This window comes from Sorex araneus, chromosome 2, assembly GCF_027595985.1.
Source record: "Sorex araneus isolate mSorAra2 chromosome 2, mSorAra2.pri, whole genome shotgun sequence".
Taxonomy (NCBI): domain Eukaryota; kingdom Metazoa; phylum Chordata; class Mammalia; order Eulipotyphla; family Soricidae; genus Sorex; species Sorex araneus.
In genome coordinates this window covers 281,492,888-281,506,210 of record NC_073303.1, presented here as the reverse complement: position 1 = coordinate 281,506,210, position 13,323 = coordinate 281,492,888, and the positions used below count along the sequence as shown (strand labels likewise).

Genomic DNA, 13,323 nt, shown 5'->3' with positions numbered 1-13,323 from the left:
ATTAGCTGAAGTTTCTATAGTTGGTGGGTTATATTAAAAATAAGGGCCAGAGAGATGGCACAGTGATTAAGGCATTTGCTTTGCAAGAGGCTGACTCGAGTTCCATCCCTGGCATCCCTAAGCACTGCCAAGAGGGATTCCTGAGTGCAGATCCAGGAGTAACCCCTGAACATCGCCTGGTGTGGCCCAAAAATCATGAGGCTAGAGAGATATTACAGCAGAGTAAGGTGCTTTCCTTGCACACCACTGATTCGGGTTCAATCCCTGGTCTCCCATGTGATCCCCTCAGCACCACCCGGAGTGATTCCTGACTGTAACCCTGATCATCGCTGTGTGTGACCCCCCCCTCAAATTAATGGGTTAATTTGATAGTGCAGGAATACTTCCTTTGTATGTTGCCAACCCAGGTTTGATCCTAGGCACCATATATTGTCCCTTGAGCACTGCCAGAAGTGATCCCTGAGCACAGAGCCATGAATGATATCTGAGTGCAGAGCCAGGAGTAACCCTAAGGCACTTCCCTAAAAACAAAAAATAAAATTTATTATTACAGTTTAGATAACATGGACTAGAGTGATAGCACAGCTGGTAGAGTGTTTGCCTTGCACGTGGCCAATCCAGGTTCGATTCCTCCATCCCTCTCGGAAAGCCCGGCAAGCTACTGAGAGTATCCCGCCCACAGGGCAGAGCCTGGCAAGCTACCCGTGGCATATTCGATATGCCAAAAACAGTAACAACAAGTCTCACAATGGAGACGTTACTAGAGCAAACTGATGAACAACGGGACGACAGTGCTACGACAGTGCAGTGCTACAGATAACATGGTTACACTAGTGTTAATGTATATAGTCTTAATGTATAAAGTTACTGCATCTCACTATCACCAAAGTGTCTATGACCTTTCAGTACTGTTTTTATGTTACTTCCAGTCAGTCTTTCAACTCGCTCTCTCCACCCACTGTTTGGTAATCTCAGTTTGTCAATTCAGAGCCAAGGAGTTTTCCATCATTCCCTATGGTCTATTCCCTAGTTTTTGTTTCATTCATCTGTGATGGTTTGACTTTAAGCAAAGACCTTGACTTCTTGATGCCTGTGTCTTCCGTCCTACAACTGAGGGACAAACTCCTTTCTGAGTCTTTTCACAGCATATAATATCAGCTTTCTTATCCCCTTTCCTATTCTTCTCTCCCTCATTATTTTCCAGAATGCACAGTAAGGAATGCTAGCCTTTAGCATGATTGTGTATTTCTTGTCCTAGAGAGATGAAGAGACTTTGTTCTGTTCAAGACTTTCTAATCAGGATCTATGCCTTGTTTGACCTGGTTGGTTTTTCTTTTCTTTTCTTTTTTTCTTTCATTTTGGGCCACACCTGGCAGTGTTCAGTGGTACTCCTGGCTCTACTCAGGAATTACTCCTGGCAGTGCTTAGGAGACTATATGAGATGCTGGGGATTGAACCCAGGTCAACTGTGTGCAAGGCAAGTGCTGTACCTGCTGTACTATCTCTCTAGCCTCTGTCTTGGATCGTTTTTCATTTTTATCCCTTACCTCAAAATATTGCAAAGTCCGGGGCTGGAGTGATAGCACAGCGGGTAGGGCATTTGCCTTGCATGTGGCTGATCCGGGTTCGATTCCCGGCTTCCCATATGGTCCCCCGAGCACTGCCAGGAGTAATTCCTGAGTGCATGAACCAGGAATAACCCCTGTGCATTGCCGGGTGTGACCTAAAAAGCAATATATATATATATACACATATATATATATATGTATATATATATATATTGCAAGTTTAACTCAAATGATTCTCACTATTCATGGCAGTCATATTTTATAAAGTCACATAGTAGGCTATTATTCATATAGGAAATGGATTAAGTTCCTATGAGCCTCTGGTTATATTTTTGTGAACAGAAAAATATGTGGCCATGTTTTTGTTTGTTTGTTTAAAGCACCTTCACTTTATCACTGTATCACTGCCATCCCGTTGTTCATCAATTTGCTCGAGCAGGCACAGTAATGTCTCTATTTGTCCTAGCCCTGAAATTTTAGTAGCCTCTTTTTACTTGTCTTTCCCAATGGTGCTGCATTAGAGGCTTTTTCAGGGCCAGGGGAATGAGACTTATCATTGTTACTGTTTTTGGCATATGAATATGCCATGGGAGCTTGCCAGGCTCTGCCATGTGGACAGAATACTCTTGGTAGCTTCTTAATATATGTTGTAGACTTGTTAACTTTGAACTCATGACTAATGCCACTAAAATGTATGCCTGAACAAAGCTCATCATTCGTCACATGAATTTTCTCTATAAAAAATATCATAGCCTTCCTGTACTTAGGAAAACTAAACAACACATTAGCTCTGTGCTCAGGGACTATTTCAAACAGCTACCAGTAAATAGCATAATGATGCCCAAATTGCCAAAGAACATGGCACTAGAATAGAATGTGGAAAGGATACTTACTTACACTGTGAGAGTTGAAATATGATTGAACATTGCCTTGTTTGACCCCAGCTAGGAACATACTTTTTAGACAACTGAAATTTTTTCCCTGCTCTGCATTGGTCTGTAAATAAATCTTAAAGCACCATGGATATTGATTTGAGGATTACAGGTGAATTTTAAAGATACCTTAATATCTTCCCTCACTTTTTATTTGTATCTTTCCTTAATTGTCATTCTACAAGAATGTAGTGTTTATGCTTTAGTAATATGAGATTTCTATACAGTCTGCCAATATCCTTTTACCTTTCCATAGCACCCTTCTCTTTGATATGTCTTCTCACCACTTGACAACCTCAGGTCTGCCATCAGAGTCTAAGGATTTGTTTTCGTTGGACATTGCCTATTACACTGCTTTGTTGGTTTTTTTTTTAATACTCCATGTATCAGTGAGATCATCTGGTATTTGTCTTTCTCTTTCTGGCTGTTTTCCCTTAGCATGAAACCCTCCAACCCTTCAGTTTCATTAGTGTTATAGCAAAAACAAAGACATCATCCTTTTTGTAGCAGAGCAATATTTCGCTGTGTATATATTCCACAAATTTTTTAATCCACTCACCTACTGCTGGGAACATGGATTATTTCCAGGTCTTGCTTGGCTATTATAAATTGAACATAGATGTAGTATTTCTTTTTATCTTGAGAGAGTGTTTTATGATATATATATATATATACACATATGTGTATGAGTGGAACTAATGGATCAGATGGTATTTATTTTGTTACTTTTTGAGAAATTTTTATACTTTTTCTGTAGAGACTGAACAGGATGATAGTCCCACCAACATTAAATGTGAGGGTTATTTTTCACTACATACCCACTCAACACTTGTTATTTCTGGCATTTTTGAAATAAGCCATTCTCGCTGTTGTGAGGAATAATATTTCATGGTCATTTTGATTTGTATCTCCCTGGTAATAAGTGAATACGAATGAGCATTTTTTCATGTACCTTCATTTTGTTAAATGGGTTTTTTTGTAATTAAGTCTTGTGAGTGCTTTATATATATTAGATAATAGCTCTTTATAAGATGCATGGTGAATGAAATTTTTTTCCATTACGTAGGATGTCTTTGAGTTCTAGTGTTAGTTTATTTTGCAATACAAAGCTGTTTAGTTTTTTATAATCCCATTTGTTTACTTTTGGTTTGATTTCCTTGTCTATAAAGATTACTGAAGAATCCACTGAAAATAATATGGAATATTTTGCCTGTATTATCTTTAGTGTATTTTATGAATTTATATAACATATAAGGCTTGGATCTGTTCTGAGTTAACTTTTATATCTAGTGTAAGCCAGTGGTCCTATTCATTTGCATGTGTCAAACCAGTTTTTCCAAACACCATTTATTGAAGGGGCATTATTTCCTTCATTTTATGATCTTGGTTCTTTTGTCATGAATTAATTGCCTGTTTATTTGATGGCTTATGTCTGGGTGCTCAAATCTATCTCAGTGTCTGCTTTTATTTTTACAATAATGCTTTTTTTAAAAAAATTACTATAGCTGTATAGTATAGTTTAGAGTCAGGTAAACTAGTGCCTCCCATCATCTTTTCCCTCAGGACTGCTTTAGCTGTTTGAAGTTTTGGGTAAAGATTTATGTGATAATATCTTTTTTGTTGTTGTTCTTAAAGCTTCCAGCTTTGATTCAGAGTTAGCAAAGCTATTCTCTTCCCAAATAATAGAAGAATTTGCCCCCCTTTTTTTTTTTTCAGTATTTGATGCTCTAATTTTTACATGTAAATGCTCCATCTGGAGTTTGTACTCGAGTGGTATCTGGAATGCGTTCGATTTTATATTTATCTTAACAACATTTATTGAAAAATTTGTGCACGTTGATTATTGAAAAGCCACGTTGACTCACCCAGTCCGCTGCCGCCATGTCATCTCACCCACTGGACCTGCTCTACAGATTCCCAACTGACTCTCCCAGAAGATGTAGCCAAGCAGCTAAAATCGATGGAATCACCAGTCCCACAGCTGAAAACCCTGGGACGCCCTTGGGAAGTGGGTGGGCGGAGCCTAGCCAAAGCTCCAGCAGCCACGCCAAGGGCGCAACTCACCACTTCCTAGAGACATGTTTTTCAGTGGCAGGATGGGTGGCCTTCCCGAAAACCCCTTACTTCCTGAAACCCTGGAAGCCACACTCACCTCCCATAGCCACCATCATATGGACTCATTTGCCCAGATCATAGATCCCAAAGTCTCTGGACAGCCCACCCATGACACCTTCTAATTCCTCAATACTGAATTCCAATAGGAGCACCCCAAAATAGGTGGGAAAGTAACATGGAAGCCAACCAAACTCAACAAACAAAAAAATACCACAGATGGCTCAACTGGAAACAAACAGCTTAATAAATTCTTAGACACGGACTTAAGAAACTAACAATTAGATATAACAATTTTCACATAAATTGATTTTTTCATACTTACTGATTTTTAATAATAAAATGGAGCTTTGTTATCTAATCAATTTTAGTTCTGGAATCGTATCAACAGTTGTGGTATTTTATACATTAAAATAAATTTTAAAAAATGAAAAACTAATCTTTGTATTACCTGATTTGATATACTGCCTTTATTATATCTAGACATTTGTATATGTAACTGGATTTATTTATATGTGAATATAAAATTACTTTAATTTTAGAAAATTTGGTATATAGTTTGTTGGGTTTTGGTTTTGGTTTTGGGCAACTCCTGGCAATACTCAGTGGCTACTCCTGGCTCTGTACTCAGAAATTAGCAGGGGACCATATGGGATGCCTGGGATTGAACCTGGGTCAGCCACATGTAAGGCAAATGCCCTGCCCACTGTACTATCATTCAGACCCCAGAAATATGTTTTAGGGGATGGAGCAATAGCATAGCCGATAGAGCGTTTGCCTTGCAGGCGGCAGACCCAGGTTTGATTTCCAGCATCCCATATGGTCCTCTGAGCACCACCAGGAGTAATTCCTGAGTGCAGAGTCAGGAGTAACCCCTGTGCCATTGCCAGGTGTGACCCATAAAGCAAAATATATATATATATATATATGTTTTATTATCTGGTAGGGCAAACAGTGCTTTCTACACTGACCTTGCCATGTTGGTTTTATTTTGTCTCCCAGAATTTTCCTGCTTATTATTTTTTATTTATTATGTATTAATTTGTCATTTCACGTAAATTTGCATGTCAAATAGCAGAGCCTTTTATTTGATTCCATAACTATTTCCCTCACTAAATGGACATTTCAGATTAGATCATTTTAAATATTCCATGAAAAAGGAATTTCCCTTCTAAATCAATGAAATGTTTAGAGCTGTCTCATTAAATTCAGAGGCAGGGCCCTAATAGGGTCACTTTCATTAGATTCACTCTGTTTATTGTGTGATCCAGGTTACTACACCCACTTGTTTTCTTTCTGCTATGATCAGTGAAGTCCTCACTTATCCAGCTATCTCTGCATATTTGGGCAAATTTATCCTCTTTTCTTACTTTTCTTCTGTTTAGTCTTTTGTCTGTAAAACTATGCTTTTCAGAATTTTATCCTGCAAGTAGTCATCTTTGAGCTCCTAAGTTATTCCCTCAGGAACAAGATACAGTTAATGTTTGGGTTAAAAAGAGACTTGAAATAATCTCTACAACTGCAGGACCCAAGTAGCACTGCAATATTGGATCCTCCTTACATTGAACCACTAGTCTTGTTGGTTGGAAATCACAGGGTCTGGCTCTAGGCTTTTAATGGAATATCATTGCAGTTTTCATCTGTCTATAATATCAAAATTGGCTCAAGAGATTCAACTGAGAACCCATTATTGGAACAGTGAGTGAGTTCAGTTAGATCATAAAAAATTATGAAAAGAAATCGTGAACAATTAGTTTCAATTAAAGAATATAATGAAAACAATTTCATGAGCAAGAGTTCCTGGGAAATTACTCAACAAAACTGTAGAGTTTAAATTGAGAAAGGAAGAAAATCTACTACAATCTCTAGAACTACCTAAACAAAAGTTAATTTTGAACAAATACTTGACCATATATAGTGCTTATAGTTTGGGTAGCCTTGTATAACTTAGATGATCCCAAATATCTCAGATTTATGGGCTCAGTTGTTTCTTTGATAAGCAAATAAAATGGCTCTATTCCATATATTTTGAACAGTTTTTTTAATGGGTATTGGTACTGGGCCATACCCTGTGGTTCTCAATGTATATTCTTGGCTCTGTGCTCAAATATGACCCCTGGCACTGCGCAGAGTATGTAGTGCTGGGAATCCAACCAGGATTCTTGATACAAGAACTTAATTCTTGAACTAGCTCTCTGGGCCCTGACTAAATTATAATCTAATAGTTTCTCAAAACCTTCTAAGCATTTCTGGAATTGCTTGAGGGGTTTAGGGGTTTTGTTTATATGTGTGGGCCATACCAAGCTGTGTTCAGGATTTACTCCTAGCTCTGTGTTCAGGGATCACTTCTGGCAGGGCTCTGGGGATCATATGTTGTGTTGGAGATCAAACCCAGTTGGCTGTGTCCAATGCAAGTGCCTAACTTGCTGTACTATCTCTTTGGCCCAGCAGGATTGATCTTGATCAGTATAAACTATAACTATATCTCTGCTCTCCTACTTGTTTATTTAGTACAATTGAGGGCACACCATTTCCTAAGAAATCCACAAATATTCACTAATGATTGCTTTTGGTTCCTGGGCTCCAGATGTTCCCAGTCACCCTTATATTAACATATAATTTCTTCTCTTTCATGGCTCAAAATCACTAATCTGAGAGCATTTATTTTTACGAGACATTTACTGAGGTTTTGAAGATTCAATTAGTTGGATAAGCATTATGGAAAAGGAAAGGCAAAGAACCATAAATATGAACAGCATAAAATAAGAAGTAATGAAAAATTAAATATTAAATAACTTGAAATTATAAATATATAACAAAATTTATAAGAAAAATTAAGTAATTTATTTTTAAAAAATGGAAAAACACCTGAATTTTTTTTCTCACAATTTTCTAGACAGAACCATGAATAAACTGGAGGACAAGCAGGACCAGATGATACCATGAAGAGAAGTTTACAGGTCCTCTATTGCCAACTGTTAAGTAAGTTGATACTACATTTATTCTTTCCTAGAATATAGCAATATTATTGTTTGTCTAGTGCCAAAAAAGTACCCATTATTTTGAGAAAGACCAAGGTTTAGTAAGGAAGGGAGGAAATTTCCCATCTACTTCATTTAGGTTTTCAAAATATAAAACATTTACTTATTCTATTATCTTAGGAACTAGTTATAATGTAAACTCTTTTTTAACTTTTATTTTAGGCACTGTGATTTGTTATAGCTATTCAAAATTGTCACATTAAACATCTGACTTAAGAAATGATATAAAAATATTATTGTCCTTGATATATATGTATATATATATGGAGAGAGAGAGAAACAGAGAGAGAGAAAAAATATGTTCCATATAACTGTTGTTAGATTCCTCATGAGGAGCGAATGCAGGTTGTGTTATATGGATTTTATGACATAGAACATGATTCCATTTGACAGCTGTACAACATTTGACTTTAATGTCTTGCATAGTTACACGTGTTCTCAAATAATGGCAGTGAGAATGTGATTTTCTCTGATTTGGTGGTTGATTAAAGAATTCAGTTGTCACTTTCTATGAAATGCCCAAGTGTTTGGAGACATGACTAGTTACTGAAGACCATGCAGTCTTTGGTATTGGAATTGTTGCTGAATAAATGTACAAACCAGTGCAAGGTAGTGATCTTAATATTTAGATTGATCTTTTGGGGACAGTAATTATTGCCCACTCCAGAGCAAGGCAAAGCTATTGAGTTGGGGAAACTTATAATCCATGAGCTTGTCTCATTCTGAGAAAAACAGACGACCTGTCTTTCCTAGATTGAGTGACTTTTTGCAGAAAAAAAATATGGAAAAATACTGAGATGTAAATCATCATTTGTTCCTTTAAATCTAGCAATTGGGGGCTGGAGAAATAGCACAGTGGGTAGAGCATTTGCCTTGCATGCGGCCAACCCAGGTTCGATTCCCAGCATCCCATATGGTCCTCTGAGCACTGCCAGGGGTAATTCCTGAGTGCAGAGCCAGGAGTAACCTCTGTGCATTGCCGGGTGTGACCCAAAAAGCAAAATAATAAAAAAAAATCTAGCAATTGAAGTTCTATTTCACTTCCAGAGTGAAAAAACTTAATGTCCTGATAGAAATCAGGTTGGGTATTTTAATAGATTCATTTCTTCTACTAAATTCGAATTCTTAAAGCAGTATATTTTTCCCTGTGTTCTTTAAGACTGGACTAGAGAGTTACAATCACGTGGGAACACAACTGTTACTAACATTTGCATGGAACTTTCTGGAACACAGAATTGTATCCTCACAATGCCTTAACAGTGAATAGGACGTAATTATTATTGATCTTATCTTACAGAGAAAACCATTGACAAGACCAAGACTGCCATTCCTAAGTCATATCACTGTTTTTAAAAACATAACAATAAAAAGTAAAGAGCATGATTATGGACTTGCTGAATAATGAGACCGGAGATTTGGTCTTTTCCTGGGTGCTATGCACTGGAAATTTATTGTGTAACTGAATTGTTAATGAAGAATATTGAGAAGAGAAAGGAGATAATTCATAGGGCTTAAGTGCATGATTCGTATGCAAGAGGCCAGGGTTAGAGTCCCACAATGTATGGTCCTCTAAGTACCATCAGGAACAACACCTGAATACCAAGCCGTGAGTAGCCTCTGAGCATTACTGGGTGTGGCCCCAGAATAATGCAAAAGAAAGACCAATAGTTAATTTGATTTTATAAAAATAAATTTTATACATCGTCTATTCAGTCAAAGTTGTTTGTTAACCTATTCAGAGGAATGGTTATGTCTAGTAGACATACATGTTTTGCAAATAAATATAAACATTTGAGTTTCTTATATTGTGTTCTCTGTAATGCCTTATATATTCTACTTGCTCATGTCTGCCTTTTCGACATAAAATGAGTTATGATGATGACACAAAGAGTTACTTACCCCTTTGCTCAACCCAACTGCCCATAGGCCCCATCTTAATAGGAAGAAGAGAAAGAATTTCTGGTTATGAACTTGAGCCCTTAACTAGAATTTCTTAACTAGAATTTACATTTCCCATCCTCCTTACCTGGGGCCGCAGGCTTTGTGTCACCATCTCAGACTAGAATCCTATGTACACACACCCCAAGTCAGTATTCGTCATCTTTCTAGACTCATTCAGGCATAAAGAATTGGTTTAATGTGGAATTCACTTCTGAGGGGATGATTTACCACTCATCTGATCTCCAAAACTGAGCAGAAGCCCAGAAGTTATATTCATTGAGAAAAAGTGATGGCACCTGTTCAGCTCTCACTAGCCCTTTTTTGAGCCTAAAGACCCAAAGTCCCCAGTCACTTCTTAAATAAAAAACATCCACATAGTAGTTTCTTCTACAAGTGATTAACATTTCCCCTCTTTTTTTGCCCTGCATGCTTTTCCTTATCCCACAGTAGTCTCAAAGCCCCCACCATGTTCCCTATCCAGGTCAGTTTCCTATTGTGGCCTGTGATCTAAAGTTCTCTTATGTTCTATTAAGATGGGCAATAATTTGGGACCTGGAGATGTTACTTAGTGATAGAGCACTTTCATTACATGCCTTCGGCCCCGAGTTTGATCTCCAATATCACGCACATCGCAGAGTGGAATCTCCATTGCCGCAACAAGTTTGACACCACAGACCCACCCACAAACTACACATGCAACAGCAATCCCAACAACAACAACCCCAAAATAACTTGACTAAATTAGTTAATATGTTCTCCGTTTGCTAAGAAAGATTAAGGGAATTCTCTGTAATTCTCAGAGATACTACATTTTTAAAAGATCAACTTTATCTTCTTAATGTATATACTATACGATTTCAGTACAATTTTAAATAATATTGAAAATAGCCGGCAGAGCCCGGGAGGCTACCTGTGGTGTATTCAATGTGCCAAAAATAGTAACAAGTCCCACAATGGAGATGTTACTGGTGCCTGCTCAAGCAAATCGATGAGCAATGGGATGACAGTGATAGTGATACAGTGATTGAAAATAGCAACTTAAACAGGTAAGCTTTCCAGAAATCTATTGATTTGACTAAATTACCCACGTCATTTCTCTAGAATCTTTTATTCCTTCAACTTCCCTTCCTTTCATTTCTAGTAACCACTATAGATTTTACTGAGTCTAGAAATTAGTTTTGTTGTTTATTGTCAGTTAATTTGCTTTAATTGTTTAAAGCAAATGGATAGGACTGTTCAATAATTGTCTTTCACTTCCTGACTTAATTCTCAAAAGGCTCAGTTTCATCTTTTTAATAGTAGAGTAGTGTTCTATTGAGTGTATATATCATGGCTTCTCCATCTGATAGAATTTAAGTTGATTACATGTGTTGGATGTTGTGTATAATGCTGTTATGAACTTAGAAGTACAAATATCCTTTTGAGTTAGTGTTTTGAGATCCTTCAGATAAATGATTGGGGTTGGTACTGCTAGATCACATGAAAATTCCATTTTTAACTTTAAGGTCTTTCCAAATTCTTTTCCTATAAAGGCTGCACTAACTTACATCATCTTCAATAGTGTATGAATACTTTTTCTTCATATCCTTTCCAATACTCTATATTTACAGTTTTTAAACTTAGACCAGCCTCATGAGTGTATGTATTTTGGCACTGAACAGTTCTTCATTTGTCTTGGCCAACTTTGAGAGAAGTGTCTGCTCAGGTATTTGCTCATTTTTTATTAGGTTGTTTGCTTTTATGTTGTTGGATTGTGTGACATATATTCATATTTTATTCATATTTTTAATAGTAATTCTTTATTTTGTGTTTTTTGTCTCTGAAATATGATAGATTGCCATTTTGGTGGCAGATTCTTTTATATATATATATATATACCTGTATATATATATATATACCTGTATATATACATATATATATATATATATATGCTTTAAAATTTTGTTTTGCTTTTTGGGTCACACCCGGGAATGCACAGGGGTTACTCCTGGCTCTGCATTCAGGAATTACTCCTGGCAGTGCTCAGGGGACCATATGGGTTGCCAAGGATTGAACCCAGGTTGGCCACGGCCACATGCAAGACAAATGCCCTACCCTCTGTACTATCGATCGAGCCCCCTACTTCTCTATCTTTTATGTCAATGTTTGCCAAACACTTTGGTACCATGATCCCTTTATTCTCTTAAAAATTAAAGTCCACAAAATCTTCTAGAAATAGATTATATCTGCTAAAGTTAGAAAAATCAGGGCTGAGAAACAGTAAACTCATTGCATGTTAACAAATAACATTTTTAGTAGAAAAAGATCTATTTTAAAATTGAAAATAAGAGGTTGAATTTGTTTTATATGTTTACAAATCTCTATAATATCTGATTTATGAAGGATATCTGAATTCATATAAGTTTCTACATCTGATCCATATTCTTTAAGCATATGAAGAAACAAAAAAGAGAGAGAAAAAATTAAGTCCATAATGTCATGTAGTTGGGAGGGAAAGGGCCTTCCAGAATTTCCTCAAAGGTTTCAGGATTCCAAGGAGTTCTAGAACCACACTGTGAGAATTGCTGCTCCTGGAAGTGCAAAGCCATGGTAGGGGCTTGGTGATGCTGATGACTCTCAGCATCTGACAGGAAGAGTATTCTATAATCATGTGAGAATTGGCTCCAAGGAGTCCTGAGCAAAAGGCAACAAGCAAGGATGTAGTAAATGAATCAGGGTAAGAACTTAGGAAACTCATTACTAAGCAGACACAGCGAGGTACACTTGAAATTAATGGATTTATGTGTTATGTGTTAAGTGGGATCACTGAGAAGATTCCCAGATGTTTTCAGGTGGGCAGAAAGCACATCAAGGATGACTCTGGGGGGAAAAAAAAGGATGACTCTGGGTGTTCTGGATTAGAAGACTAGTTAGATGGTGATAACAATGATACAGGAAGAGATTTGGCAGACACAAAAAATTCTCAGATACATTAGATAAGGACCAAACATTATCTATATTGCAAACCATAATGCCCATAAGAGAGTTTAAGAGGGAGATGTCTGCAATAGAGGTAGAGGGAGGGATGGGATGGAGTGGGGAGGGTAATTGGGGACATTGGTGGTGCAAAATGTACACTGGTGAAAAGATGGGTTTTGGAAAATTGTATGATGAAATATAGTACTGTAGCACTGTCATCCCGTTGCTCATTGATTTGCTCGAGTGGGCATAAGTAATGTCTTCATTGTGAGACTTCTTGTCACTGTCTTTGGCATATTGAATATGCCATGAGTAGCTTGCCAGGCTCTGCTGTGTGGGTGGGATACTCTCAGTAGCTTCCTGGGCTCTCCGAGAGGGAGAGAGGAATCGAACCCGGGTCGGCCACGTGCAAGGCAAACGCCCTACCCGCTGTGCTATCGCTCCAGTCCATGATGAAACATAATCATGGAAAATTTTATAACTGTTTATCTCATGGTGATTTAATAAAAAATGTTTTATCTTAACAGAATGGTTAATTAAGAATAGGTGCTAGGTGTTATGTATGTATGGGTTGAGGAGAGAGTAGGGTCTGAGGAAAGGGAACCATGAGGTTATATCGCTTTCTGAAAAAGTTGAACTACTTTACTCATCAAATGAGGGTAAAACAGGGCTATGGTTAGTGGAGGATAGAGGGCACAGTGTTTGAAAAAACAGCGATTTGAATTGAATAAAAACTCCCAAGAGGGTTTTACAAGGACTTAGTGCTAAAGG

The 13,323-nt window shown here is 37.4% G+C and overlaps 1 protein-coding gene across 8 annotated transcripts in view; it reads left to right on the top strand.

Moving 5' to 3' along the window:
• Nucleotides 1–13,323, top strand: part of TMEM108 (transmembrane protein 108) — a 255,917-nt gene that overhangs the window by 133,613 nt on the left and 108,981 nt on the right. For all 8 annotated transcript variants that reach the window (XM_055126178.1, XM_055126177.1, XM_055126170.1 and 5 more), the window contains one exon: nucleotides 7,509–7,594. In XM_055126178.1, coding sequence (XP_054982153.1) covers nucleotides 7,555–7,594 — 40 coding nt within the window. In that variant the 5' untranslated portion in view covers nucleotides 7,509–7,554. The remainder of the gene's footprint in view (nucleotides 1–7,508; nucleotides 7,595–13,323) is intronic.